Genomic DNA, 14,428 nt, shown 5'->3' with positions numbered 1-14,428 from the left:
TTGTATCTGTGTATTCAAAGAGGTTAGGATAGATATATAGTTACATTCTCTTAGCGAATAGAGGGATTTGTTGTAATGGTGTTTGTAAATAGGATATCAAGTCCATATTTTGTACAGCAATTAACCACTAGGAAGAATGTATGCAATATGTTAATTATTGAAACTGTCCTACCAATTTGGTTTGAAACTGTCTCATTGCTATTTCTCAATAAAATTATAGAAAAAAAAAAGAACGAATCACCTTTTATAATGAATGCTTAATTTTAAAAAAATAAATAAAAAATAAAGTAAATAAAAAAAACTTATAGAAGGCACCGAGTCTCTCCTATGAAACCAACCCTTCAAGTACCAGCTCAGTAAGTAGAGAGGCCATTTAACTAAATTAAAAGATCCCAAAAACTTCTAGTAACTAAACTTATCAGAAACTTGGTAGAACCCAAGGGTGTGTTACCTTCACAATTCAGTGGGACAAGGCTACCTAAACTATGCTTCAATAACCCAAGTATTTTTTAATGTATTTTTCTAATAACCAAAGTATCAAGGTAACATGGCTTAAAAGCATTTGTTAGCAGTCAGTCTCAAAATACTTATTTCTAGTGTGCTCTCAGGATAGTGCTAAACAAAACATGCAACCAAGACAAGAACATAATCCTGCAGTGAGAACATATGAAACCCAAGACCAGGCTTTAATGCAAGACACTAGCAGCCTCTAGAAAAAAAATACACCAACAAAACCAGAACAAATAGCATCCATGTGAAAAGCTGTGCTGGAGGCTATCAGTTACGAAGTAGATCAAAACACAATAGCTGCACACAACTGTAGACCCACCAATGAAGGATGCTGAGGCAGAAAGATCTTAAGTTTGAGTCTCATCTAGACAACTCAGTGAGACCCTGTCTAAAAATAAAAAAGGCCGAGGAAATAGCTCAGTGGTAGTATCTCAGGGTGCTATTTCTTAGTTGTTGTTTTTTTTTTTTAAAAAAAAAAAAAAAGGACTGAGGGCTAGGGATGTAGCTCTGCCCAGGTATAGAAGTCCTAGTTTGATCCCCAGGACTACAAAATAAAGATAAATGTGAGCAACTAAAAATCCTATTAAACTCAACAGAACTAAGTAGTTATTAAATAAAAATGATAAAGACCCAGTGCACCATGTAGCTCTGTGGTAAATAATCGAAATTAATGTGACAGTGAATATCAATTGGCAAGTCACATTACCAGGTTTAACTATACCTAGAAATGTAGATAAATGCAGGAATTAAGATCAATTCAGTGATTTGCTTTACAAAATGGCATGAGTTGTGAGGACAATTAATATTTTTATCCTAATTAAGAACCACTTGAGGGGCTGGGGAGATGGCTCAGTAGGATAAGCGCTTGACTGGCAAATGCAAGGATCTGAGTTCAATTTCCGGTTCTGCCAAAAAAAAAAAAAAAAAAAAAACCACTTGAGCACAGTGGCAATGTGGCTGGGGTTCAATTCCCAGCATGCCATGAAGGCCTCGCCCTTGGAGCACACTGAGACTGCAATTGAGACTGGGTGTGGTGGGCACCTGCCATCCTAGTGCTTGGGGAGGCTGAAAACAGGAGGATCATGAGTGCTATCTACATAGTAAGACCCTGAATCCCTTGTACTAAATACATTAAAAAAAAACAAAAAACAAAAAAACTTGAGGGCCATGGAGATATCTCAGCGGACTAATAAGCCCCTGCTTAGGCAAGCACAGGGACTGAGGTTCAATTCCCCGCACATGACATGCTGGCCCCACCCCAGGCCACTGAGATCCAGTACGGTGTCCATGCCTCTAATCCCAGTGCTGATGAGGCTGAAAACAGGATCCCTATGAGGCTGAGCTGTGTAGTGAGACCACGTACCAAATACATTAAACTAAAAAAAAATTTTTTTTTTCTTTTCTGGGAGGTTTTTTGAGACAGGGTCTCGCTATGCAGCTCAGGCTGGCCTTGAGCTCACTTTGTAGCCCAGGCTGATCTTTTAAACTCACAATGATCCCCTGACTCAGCCTCCCAAGTGCTGGGGATTATAGTCATGCACCACCACGCCCAGCAAGAACTATTTAAATTACACTCAGGAATAAAACAACTCAATACAGCTTACCTAGACTTTAAACTTACCAAGATCTAGAGTTTAAGGGTTTGTTGGCAATGGCCTCAGAGCCACCGCAGTAGTCAGCCATCTCATCAGGGGTCTAAGTGGCAATCTCCTTGTTCATCTGCACTCCCCAACCCACAATCCTGACTCTTCTGGGACTCCCAGCCCCACCCACCACCCCACAGATGAACACTATCCTTTTCCTTCCTTCTCTACCTCAGGCCAAACAGGAAGGAACAATGGGCATGAGTCTTGCTTCAAAACTCCCTTGCACCCAACCCTGCTATGCCAGTGGGGTCCTGGGCACTGACCAGACTTCCTCATCCCAGCAACTAGGTCCATAACCACCCTGTCCATTATCCGCTGCTTCCTGCACAGCTTCAACCACATCAGTTCAGGCGTACCCATGTCAACATCAAAAGGCTAGCTCCTTGGCTCATGACCACAGATACCACTAGAGTTCTGGAAAGTGGCAGAAAGGTGCCCATCTCAGGTCCAACCTACAGCTCAGAAGCCCTCTGTCACTTTCTCAGAGAATATTCATAGAATAAAGACCCCATGCCAGATAGTTTTCAATCAAGCTTTTAATGAAAAGATCATAAAATAACAGTTTCTCATCACTGTACATTAAGACTGCACGCTTCTGAATGGAGAGATCAGTCGTCAGTGAATCATTTTTCTATGACACTGGAGGGCTGCGTACCTGCAGCTCCGACCTGAATTTATCCAAATTTTCAAGGGAGGTGAACTCAATATGAATGACAATGGCAGTGGCCAGTACAGGAGTGCGATCCCAGCGTACACCCCCCAAGGGCATAGTAGGACATGATCCCTCTTCCAGTTCCAATGAAACAGAACAGCTATAACCCCATCCCTTCCCCTCCCCCTCGAGGTATTTGCAAATGGGCCAGTGCCCAACCAGGGGCCCCCAGAGGGGCAGGGGGAAGCAAGTGATGAGTAGGATACAGAGAGGCTCCCCTCAGCACCTGGCCCCACGGGGCCCTGCCAAGTGGAAGGGGGGAGCCCTGGGGACCCTCCCTGTCCCAAATGAGGTCTGTTATGCAGCATTTTTGAGGTCAATAAATTACAGCAATAAATAGCAAGGTGAGGTAGGGGGAGGGGTCCCTGGTAGAAAATTAAGAGGGTGACTAAAGCTGGGGGCATCCTAGGAAGGGGATCCTGGGCAGCAATTCCCACAGATCCCACCCATCCCTGGTTTGGAATGTCACACTCAGGCTCTGCTCGGGTCCCTCTCCATCCCCTCATTCCTGGCATCCAATTCACAGGTTCAGTAACATCGGCCCCAACATGGTTCAGGGGATGAAAAGGACCTTGGTCCCTTGAAGGGGGCATGGCAGGGCTGAGGACTCTGTCTGCCCTTCTCAGTTTGGCGCCTTCAACTTTTGCTCCCCAAGCCTGGGGATGGACTGGAAGTAGCACCAGCTCTGCACCCTGCCCTCCTGGCTGCCCAGGTTTCCCCTACTCAGGACAGCCACAGGAAAGCAAGAATCTGCCTGCCCACCAGCCTAGCTAGATCGCACTCCTGCACAGGGGCCTGAGGTCCAGTGAATACTGATGTGGGGCAGTGGGCCAGTGGCCCAGTCTCCCCAGTGGTGATGGACGGGAAACATCCCCCCCTGACTCAATGAGTTCTGGAGAGTCAGTCTGGGTCCAGATTGTTCATTTCACAGGCTGTGGTATATGGCTATGCTGCAAGTCTCTGAGATTATTTGCTTAAAGGTTCTTTTCTTTTTTCCTTTTTTGCAATCCTGGAGGAGCCCTTGCCATGGCTCAGTCAGGCGGGGGTGGGCAGTGGCAGAGCCAGGCCTACCACACACCAGCTCACTCGCCCCAGGTCTGAGAAATAAATACATTCATCACTGCACAAACATATTGATACAAAAAACAACACTGTTAAGAGTGTTTGCACCGTCTGTGTTGGTAAGGACCAGGCCCAGTCAGCCCCTTCTGCTGCCTGGGGTAGTAACACACTGAGTTGACTAAGCTGTGCAAAGGTCCTGGCTTTTTGGCTTAAGTGAGACCCTTACATCAACCCACCCCGGAGAGTCATGGGCAGAGCAGCAAAGGGAGCTCACTTCCACCCTGGGTCCCAAGCCCAGACTCAGGTCCTGTGGCCAGAGCTGACAGCCCCCCTGTGACAATTGGTCAGAACCACAGAGGTCCAGCCATGAGACCACAGGGGCTGGTCAGCACTAGCCCAAGCTCTTTGGTGCCAGCTGGGCTCGGAGAGGTCCCAGGAATGGGGATGAAGGCTCAGGTGAGTCCAGGGAGGCGTCCAGCCTGTTCCTGACCCCAGGCCTACCTCTCTGCCCATGAGTCGTTCCAGGGCCAACTCAGAAGAACACCCCAGCAGAAGGTGACGATTCCCTGGGACTGGCCTTACAGCTGCTGAGGTCTGAAACTGTAGAAGTTTATGTAAACAATGAGATAAATATATTAGTATCTTTTTTCTGAGCCCATTGAGGTTTCATACTCATTCAAAATGTGCTTTGGTTTAAAAAATAGGTTTTGTGAATTTGGGTATGAGCTTTCTTTTTTTTTTTTTTTCCTTTTTGTTGTTGTTTTTATTTTCTTTCCTATATGACATCTGCTATTCTGTTTCCTGTTTCTCCGAAACATTCAGGAATTAAGTGACTAAAGCAGAGAACTGTAAGCCGCCTTGGCCTCTACGGCCCAATTTCCTTGTGAGGCTCTTAACATCTGTACACACACACTCTCTCAAGCACGCACCAGACATGGAGTCAAAGGAAAAGGAAAACAAAACCAAATGCTGTGTCAACCCTGTCCCACCCCGTAAACCCTTAAAATCTTTTAAATAGGAAACTAGTGTTTTGCTTTCTCATTAAAATACAGAAAAGGCTTGATACAATACTAAGGTGGGTACAATACTATGTCGCACAGACGTCGTTGAGTGAGGGGGCTTTGCTCCCAGTCCCTGAAGTTCTGCAGAGGAATCACCTACTTTTTGAGTCACCTCACAGATGTGGCTGCCCACGGCCCAGGAGGCCATGAACACAGCCAGGCGTATACACAATTCCCGTGCGGTACAGACTTTGTGTCGTGTGGCTTAAGTGCTGATGGGTGGGGTGGGGTTAAGAGAACAGGGGCCCTAGGACAGCCCTGCCCCCTCACTGGGTGGAGTAGAGCCCAGGAGTCTCCTGTCAGGTGCTCAGCCTGACTAGCTGGAATTGAGACCTTGGGTCCAGTTCTTTGTCTTCCACCCAAAGGTAAGGGGGAACAGCTGGGGACACCACATGGCAGGCTCAGCCAGAAGCCCTCATGTGGCCAGAGCCCCTCACTCCCAAAAACACACCATTCACCGCTCAGGTCCCTGAACTCAGGCTGTTTGCAGCTGGACGGTCTTTGGAGGGCTGGGGGTAGGGGATGACTCTGGAATTTTTTTGGTCTGAACTTAAAAATCAAAAGGAAAAAAGGAAAGAAAAGCATGAAACAGAATGAGTAAGATAAAGCCTGCTGGCCCAGCCCTGTGACTCCAGTTGGCCAAGGACGTTGGGGCAAGCATGGAAATGTTGGTCTGGCCTGGAGTCCAGCTAGGGCCCATGGAGTACTGCAGCTGACCAAGAAGGCCATAGTTCAGGGGCAAGAGTGGGACCCCAGATAAACTGAGCCCATAAGTGGTAGCCAGGCTCTTACCAGAGTAGCTGAGGCCAGGCCTGCTCTGAGGTGCCAATACTCAGTCCCCATGCTTTGGTCAGCTCCTCAAAGCTCAATGTGAGGAGACAGGATGGGAGGGGGCTCACTTCCACCTCATCCTGGCGCTGGCAGGGAACTGCTGAGACCTGTTCCCTCCTTCCAGCTCCTCTTGCTCAGATGCCCTGTACCTGCCCCACAGCCTGCCCCATACCAGGGACTCTCAACTCTCACCTGGACTCAGTGAGCAGTGGGGGCCCCAAGGACAGTGACTGACCCAGGAGGATGCTCAGGCCAGCCCGAGCCCGGCTCACTCCCCCTAGAGGAAAACAAAAGCATCTAGGCCTCAACTGCCCATCACCAACATACTGTTTCCGTGAATTCAAGAGGTAGCAAAAGGTCAGAAGTCTCTCCACCTTATTCAGCAAGGAAGGAAAGTGAAACATCTGTCCACACACACAGCACACACACTTACCACACACACACACAGAAATGAAATACGTGAGTACCAACGATCCTGGCATTGAGTCCAGCCTCCCCCCACCCCCCAGACCTTCCAGTTCCAACAGTCCCACAAATGTTACAAGGGGCTTTCTCAATAAAAAAACAAGTACCTCTAGACAAAGAATATTCCTCAGAAACTACAGGAAAAGCACACTCTCCTGAGGTGGCCCAGGCAAGGCTGGGGACCACGGAAGCCTTTGGGCAAGAAGGGCTTCTGGGCCTGGAGAGATGGGCTTACTGCTGCACCTCACAGCACCTGCCAGAGCTGGAGGAATGACAGGGAGAGGCAGTTGCCCCGGTTACATTCAGTCTGCAGACCCAGGCTCAGCCCCAAAGAGGCAGGAAGAAAATAAACTATTGTTTGTTTTGGTTTAAAAAACAGAATTTAAAATTCAAAAAGAAAAACAAAACAAACAAAACGGAACAACAAAGAAACAGATCAGTAGGAATAACAGCAACACAGGCCCAGAGGGCTCTTTAGTTGTAGAGGTAGGCGATGGGATCACCCTGACTGTCCCAGCGCCAGTGAGCAATGCCACCCTGGCTCAAGTGCAGAGGGAAGGAGCTGTCCCCTCAACACTTGCTCCTCAGAGCTAGGGCTGCACACACCCACACACAGACACAAGCACACGTGCACGCACACAGACACGGTCCCTGCCGGGTAGGGCCCTGCTCCAGTTACCACCCCTGGCCACAGGCAGCCCTGTCCCTCACCAGTATGGAGGAGGACATCCCCTACACACTTCCCCTTCTCCAACCCAGCCTGCAGGAAAGGGACCAGGTCCCAGTGAGACCCATGTGACCCACTCCCACCAGCTCTGCGGCTGCCCCTGCAGGGAGCTGGGACCCTGGGTGGGGCAGGGAGGTAGAATGGTCACCAGCACCACATGCACAGGGGTGGGTCTTCCGGCTTCTCTCCTCTTGGCTTCTCTTGGTACAGACTGTTGATTAAAGCTCTGAGTGTGGGGAGGCTGGGCTAGAGGGCCACCAGGAGCCTACAGCTGGACCTTGGGCTCCGGTCCCTTCCACCATGCCGCCTTGCTTCTCTTTCTGTGGGTTCCCGGATGGTGAGTCTGAGAGGGTACCCACGGGTCTTTGGCTTCTAGGAGGGGGAGGTGTGCATGCGCAGGTGGCTGATCAGGTTGCGCTGCTGGGTGAACTTGCCCCCGCAGAGCTGGCACTCATAAGGCTTCTCGCCTGAGTGTACACGCATGTGCTCAGTGAGGCGGTACTGGCGGGTGAAGCGCATGCCACATTCATCACAGGCAAAGGGCTTCAGGCCCAAGTGGCTCCGCATGTGGCGTGTCATAGTGCCACGCTGTGTGAACATCTTGCCACAGATGTTGCAGGGAAAGGGCCGTGTCAGCCAGTGCGTCTTCTCGTGCTGCCGCAGAGTGGCTGGGTCCTTGTAGGTCTTCTCACAGACAGAGCACTTGAAGGGCCGGGCCTCTGCTGCATACGCTGCACTGGGCGCGGACAGGTCCTCAGCCTCTTCCTCAGCACCCCCACTTCCTGTCTCATAGGCTCCCTCCTCCTTGATGAACAACTCTTCTTCTGTGTGCGTCTCCACATGGGCATTGAGCTGCTCAGAGCTGGGAAAACCTTTGGCGCAGGGGATGCATACATACAGGTTGTCACCATATGACACCGTCTCATAGCCCTCCTGCCGATACATGTAATGGGCACCTGTATGGCCACTGCCCCCCTCACTTCCACTTTGCCCACTGTCCTCACTCCCGTCCTTGCCATTTTCCTCTTCTTCTTTGCAGGGATACGGGGGTTCCCCATAGGGCACATTGGAGCCACCCCCACCAATGTTGCCAGCCAAGATGCCATTAGGAACCCTGTCCCCAAGCCCCTCGCCCTCCTCTCCAGAGCAGGGGCCCTTGGGCCCAGCTTCTCTTCGCTCAAAGGGAGAACCAGCCGTGGGCTCCTTCTTGCTCCATTCCTTCTTTCGACCCAAGTGCCGGAGGCTCTTCCGAGGCTGCCCGCCTGGTCCCTCCAGCAAGCCAAGGTGGTTGTCTTCAGCTCCATCCAAATCCATTGATCCATCAGGGGTGCCACCCAGCTCAGTGTAAGAGGCACTGTTGGCAACAGGCAGGGCAGAGGATGAGGGAGGTGAGCCATGCTGGCTATCACTCAGCTGGGCTGGGTCATCAGGAGTGAGGTGGGGGCCAGGGGTGGTAGTAGGCAGGGGTGGGCTTTTCTTGGAAAGGTCCAGGCCCAGCTCCTGCTCACAGCCTCCACTGCTCCCATTGGTGCTGCTGCTACAGCCCCCCAGGCCCAAGCTGTGCGTGCTCTCCTGAGTGGAGCCACCAAGGAACAGCTCATCATCTGAGCCTTTGGCTGGGGGAAGCTCCTGGGGTGCATGGGCCCCCTTTCGCCCATCCACGAGCCCTGGATACCGAGCCTGGATGACAGAGGTTGTGGACAGTCGCTGGCTGCGGGGCGGCCGCCCCATGCTGGTGGCTCCTACCCGTCCAGAGCTAAAGGGCTTACCAGCCCGCTTGAGTTTGCGGCGACAGAATGCTGCCAACTCAGGCAGCTGGAGGTAGCTAGCGGCAGTGAGGAGAGTGCTGAAGTTAGGCTCAGCAGGCTGGTCGCTGGGCAGCAGCTTGCCCGTGTAGATGAAGTCCAAGATCTGCTGGAACACCGTGGAGCTGACCATATCTGTGTCCAGGTTGATGAGGTTGTCGTGCAGAACCAGGGACTTGAAGTAGATGCTGCTAGCAGCCAAGACATTCTTGTGGGCCCGGAAAATGGAGTTCTCCACCATGATGATAACATCACAGAGGAAGCCCTTGGTCCTCTGTTGGTTCAGTTGCAGCAGGAGCTGTTTTGAGTGGCTGGGCAGCTCCATGTCGGGCCCCATATCCCCACGCCCTGCCCACGCGTACCACCTGCAGGCAAGAACAGACATATGCATGTTAAACTAGTATCAGGGCACTGGGGCAGGGCAGGGCTCCCCATGGCACACAAAGGGGCCTCTACACTGACCTGGCAATAGAACCCAGACTCAGTCCTAATGCCTTGGGCACAGTTCACAGGGTACAGGTGCTGTGCGGGTACCACCTCACCAAGGACTCCAGTTGTCTCAGAGAAAACAAATCAATCCCCTCAACCATTTGTACCAAGGAGAAAATGCAAGTCCAGTGTCATGAAGGTGCCAAGCAAACTACGGTTTAAATTTGACTTCACAACCCAGGTACTGTCTCCACGTAAAAGGAGTAAACCATGGGCCCACAGAGACAAGCGTGGGACTCAAAAAAGAGCAGCAGGTGGCTATGGAATTTGAAGAGCAGAGGCCCCTAGAGATGTAAGGGAGCTCATGACTAGTCCCGCCTAGGCATGCACTCACAGAGCTGGTCTTCCCAGCTTTCCAGACAAGTTTGAAATCTAGATATTCATGTATAATCTCTCTATGCTAAAAGAAAGTTCTTTTTACAAATGGTATATGGGCCAAATCAAATACATCTGCCAGCCTCTGGTTTGGCAACCTCTGCTGTACCCTGGGGTGCCTCTCAAACACCCTTCAAAGTAACCCAGGCTTTCTGATACATCAAGTTCCCATTCTGCCTCCTAGACATTGGCCACTCCCTTGGCTGCTGAACCTTGCAGAGCCCACCTCTACCTAGGACTACCTCAAATGAGCAGCCAACGGGCACTGCCCCAGCCTTGAACCTCCTGGGCCCTGTACCCTTCTGAGAAGAGCAGCCACCATCTGAGCCTAGACTTCTCTGAGCTTGACCCAATCAGAGAAGCTGGGACAAATGATAACTGAGGTCATTAAGTAATGAGCCAGGTGTGGTGGTGCACATCTGTAATTTCAGCACTCTGAAAGGCTGAGGCATGAGGAGCACAAATTCCAGCATAGCCTAGACCATTTAACAAGACCCTACTTCAAAATTTTAAAATGTCTGGGTCTGTAGCTCAATATGAAGGTCCCAGCTTCAATCCCCAGTAGGTAGTTGGAGTAAATACACAGATGCTTTTGGTCCCTATAGGAACCCTCAGCCACCTGGTGGGGGTGGAGAGTGGGAAGTCCAACCAGTCTCCACCCTTCCTGTCTCCTTACCTGTTCTGGCAACCTGCCTGTCACACAGGGTACTGTGTAGGATAAGAGCAAGAGCACGGAAATGCAGAATGAGCCCTGGAAAGATGCAAATGTCCCTCCCAGGGCAGAAGGACCAACACTGCCATCAGAGGTGACCAAAACAGTACTCAAGGCCAACCTCCGTACCAACCCAATTCCCAGCTGAGAGAAACAGCACCACCAGCCCCGTCCTCATAGCCTAGCTGACTATGGATCAGGATGGGATCATGGAGATGGACACTTTCTCCACTGATTTATGGCTGCTGGCACTGGAGCAGCAGGGCCCAAAACATGAAGCTGCTATTTTTGTCCCCTCCAGCAGTTCCCACAAGCAACTGTGTCCCCTCCCACTCAGGGTCCATTCTCTGTAAGTAGATGAACCTGCTCCAAACCTCACCACCCAGGACCTCCTACCTTCCCAGGGTACTCAGGCCTATCTCCCAGAGCACCAGAGCCCTGAAGGGGATCACGTCCACCAAGCCCTGCCCTCCTTTCATCTGCCCTTGTTTAAAGACAAGTACCCAAAGTTCCAGAAGTCACTATCAATGAACATGGGTTGACACACACTAAAAGCTAGAACTTAGCCTTTCACAGTAAGCACCTGCTATACCTGTCACTTGCTCTTGCTCTGGGAGAGGAATTGGCTAAGCCAGGCCAGGCTGAGTCTGCTTGGGAAGGTGTTCAAAGGTTGGAGATTTCAGGAACCAGCTCTCTCTTCCATCCTTGTGCCCCACCAGCCTTGCAGGCACAAAGCACACAAGGTGTGCCTTCCACACTAGGACCCAGGACAACGACAATGCCAGCTCTGCCAGCCCCCAGGGCACCAGGTTCCCCATGCTTGTCAAGGGGGACAAGGCAAGTACAGGAAAATCAATGGACCCATAGTAGGCCAGGCCAGGGCAGCTGGCCTCAGACTTCCTCCACATTATCTACTACTGGGTGCACACAAGGGATCACTGGCTAGGCCAGAGCTGCAGAGCTGCACGGCTACCCAGAAAGCCCCAGGGATAAGGAGCAGACATCCATCTTCCCTCCCCCAGGGTTCCCCCTCGGCCTACCGGAGTGCCAGGGGCCCAGAAACCATGTGAGCAGCAGCCAGAGGGGACAGCCTCCTTGAGTGCGTGGGCTTCCTGGGGGTGCATCAATGCCTGGTCACCTGAGGAGAAGACAGATGATTACTCAGGTATCATAGCAAAGGAGAGAGACAGAAAGAGAGATGAAGAAGGGACTATGAAGAAAGGACAGGCAATTGGTAGCCCTGGATCCCTCACTCCTAGAAAGGTTCAAGGGCTGCCAAGCAAGAGACAGTGGCCACAGTGCCCCATAGTCACACCCAACAGCAAGGAAGGTTGAGGAGCCCAGGAGCAGTTCTGAGAAGCTGAGAGAGCACTCACTACTTTCCTAACATATACCCTGAAGATTTAGGATACTCCATGGGCCACCTAAGCTAGGGGAACTAGTGGCAGGCACACAATTCCAGGCAGGCTGCAGAGGTGGCAGGAGGCCTGGGCAAGCCCTTCCCAAGCTGGCCACATTTACATAACAAAAGGTCAAAATTGGAGCCACTTGTGCAAGGGCTATTTATAAGAACCAGTCTCAACCGCCTCTGGCTCCCCTGCCTTCCTCCCTCCCAGATCTTCTCTTCCCCAGAGGGCCCAGCCCCCTCCTGCCCAGCCTGACCACATGGCCTCCCCTCTCAGGAGGTTTCACCGCCTGAGGGCTTGCCCCAGCTGCAGGCTGGCCTTTCAATACTAGCCTGCCAAAGCAGCTAGCTGGCAGCTGCTGCCAGATGAGCATGGCCTTTCTTTATCCAGAACTCTAGGTGCTGCAGGAGGGGGATCTTAGGGGATCTGGATCTCTGCACCCCACTCAAGCTGCTTGGGCTTCCTTTGGAATGGAGCCATGGGTGGGGGAAGGGGCTCTAGAAGCCTGGAACCCATCCCTGCCTGCCCCTCCTCCACCCAACCCCCAGGGCCAGGGAGGCTCAGCAGGTCCCTCAGGAATGTGACCAGACCCGGGTGCCGGCCTGAGGCTGAGAGGCCTCAGCTTCAGGCTGCCAGCTGTCTCTACAGCCCCTGCCCCAGCTTTCCTCTGATGGGGCAGGAGTGTATGCAGGGTGGAGGGTGGAGGGTGGGGCATACAGTTGGCTCAGGATCCCACCAAAATGCCAAAGGGCAGCAAAACCCGCTCTGATGATAGAGAACCAAGAACTCCACATTTAATGAATACCAGGCCTGGGTCTCCTTACCCAAGAGTAGATAAAAAGACTGTTAAGAGACAGAGCTGAGCCTCAGCCTTGGAAGGATGCACAGGCTGCCAAAACACTAGTGAGGACAGACCAGAAGAATCAATAGGAAGTCATAGATGACATGTGAGCCAGACAGCCACCCACCAGGAAGCCTAGACCAACCCACCTACTGCTTGCCTGGCTCCCCTCAGAACCTCGGGTCCAGTGACCTCTGTCTCAGCACCCACAGACCCTGCAGCCAATGGTTACTCACCCTTGACAGGTATGTACACCAGAAAATGGATGCAACAGGATTGACTCAGGATCACCTGAGCACCTCAGGGTTGGGAATGCCCTCTACCAACCCAGGTTAAGCTGAGTGACTGACCAAGGTCTCAAAACCCAGGAGACACAGCCCCCAAGCTGGGTCACACAGCACTCCCAAAAGAATGGAAGAGGTTTTACCTCCCTGTTCCTCTTACAGGAGTCAGGGTGGGGTGCCCAACTGTGCACCCTGTTGAGAGTTCACAAAAGCACAATGCTCTTCCCTGCCTGCCATCCACACCCAAGGCAGCCAAGCCTACCTACCAGTGAAAATCTACCTTACTCCATGAGATGGGGCCACACCCAACTTTGATGTAAATTGTAGCCTACAAAGCACTGCCCTTTTCTTTCCACTCAAATGACAAGACAGCCAATCTCCACCCTCTTTGCTCTCCACCAGAGACCTACCCTGGAGAGACCAAGCCTGGGAGAGTGACAGACAGGGAAACAGGGTTGTGGGTGTTTGTCCAGTATAAAGGCTGGACTAAAGTGCCTGCTTAGGCAGGGCGCAGCAGCCAGGGTTTGATTCCTGGCAAGCTGTGCTGGCCTTGCCCCCAGGGTGCACCGAGACAGCGATGACTAGGCATGGTGGCAGGCACCTGCAATCCCAGTGCTTGGGAGGCTGAAAACAGGAAGATCACTATATGAGTCCGAAATTCATAGTGACACCCTGTAGACCCTGTACTAAATGCATTTTTTTCCCGTAATTTTATTGATAAACAAATAGCAATGAGACAGTTTCAAATCAAATTGGTAGGACAGTTTCAATAATTAACACATTGCATACATACTAAATGCATTTAAAAAAAAAAAAAAAAAGTACAAAGGCTGATCCCTAACCTTAGCAGGTGCCAGGAATAAAAATACAGGTTGCTACTCAGCAACCACTGCAAAGAAACTCCAGCAGTGTAGCTATCAGCCCAAGGACAGCAAGACCAGCCCAGACCATTCTGGCCCAGAACACTGGTTCCTAGGATACTCACGATCTGAGGCAATGGACAGCAAGCCTGGACTTTCACAGCTGACGAGATACTCCTCTGGGGCTATATGACCTAGCCTAGTGATGGCAAACCTATGGCATGTATGCTTCAGTGGGCTATATCACTAAAGCTCTGTAAGGTTCACCATCGCTGACTTACACTTTCCCAAGGGACAAAACTGAGAGGTGGAAAAGAAATTGCACCCTTGGTTAGGAACCCTCAACTCCAGATTCCCTGTTGATGGACCCCAGAGAGTCTGACCTTAGAAGGTCCCAACTCTCACCAGTGAACAAAAAGACTGGATTACTTTCCCAGGTTCCTATTAGACATCTGATGACCTTGTTGAAGGAATGATTAATACCCTTATCATGTGGGAAAAATAGCACAGTAGCTGCTCTCCTTTTCTTCCCCTCCCTACTCCTCTTAGAGGAAATCCCCACTCAAGAGAGAACAGCACTGACGAGCTTTTCAACTACTGACAACATATACCAAGGGGAGCTAGATTTGTAGAGCTAACTAA

At 51.2% G+C, this 14,428-nt stretch overlaps 1 protein-coding gene across 1 annotated transcript; it reads right to left on the bottom strand.

Annotated features, from left to right (window-relative positions):
* Positions 1 to 2,691: 2,691 nt before the first annotated feature.
* On the bottom strand, positions 2,692 to 11,552 carry Hic2 (HIC ZBTB transcriptional repressor 2). The gene is made up of 2 exons (XM_004627964.2): positions 11,436 to 11,552; positions 2,692 to 9,184 (listed from the first exon to the last, which is right to left on the bottom strand). The coding sequence occupies exons 1-2, from the start codon at positions 11,459 to 11,461 to the stop codon at positions 7,387 to 7,389; spliced, it is 1,824 nt and encodes a 607-aa protein (XP_004628021.1). The 5' UTR covers positions 11,462 to 11,552; the 3' UTR covers positions 2,692 to 7,386.
* Positions 11,553 to 14,428: the final 2,876 nt, after the last annotated feature.

Source organism: Octodon degus, unplaced genomic scaffold (genome assembly GCF_000260255.1).
Source record: "Octodon degus isolate 3935 unplaced genomic scaffold, OctDeg1.0 scaffold00021, whole genome shotgun sequence".
In the NCBI taxonomy this organism is placed as follows: domain Eukaryota; kingdom Metazoa; phylum Chordata; class Mammalia; order Rodentia; family Octodontidae; genus Octodon; species Octodon degus.
This window is presented reverse-complemented; position numbering and strand designations above follow the sequence as displayed.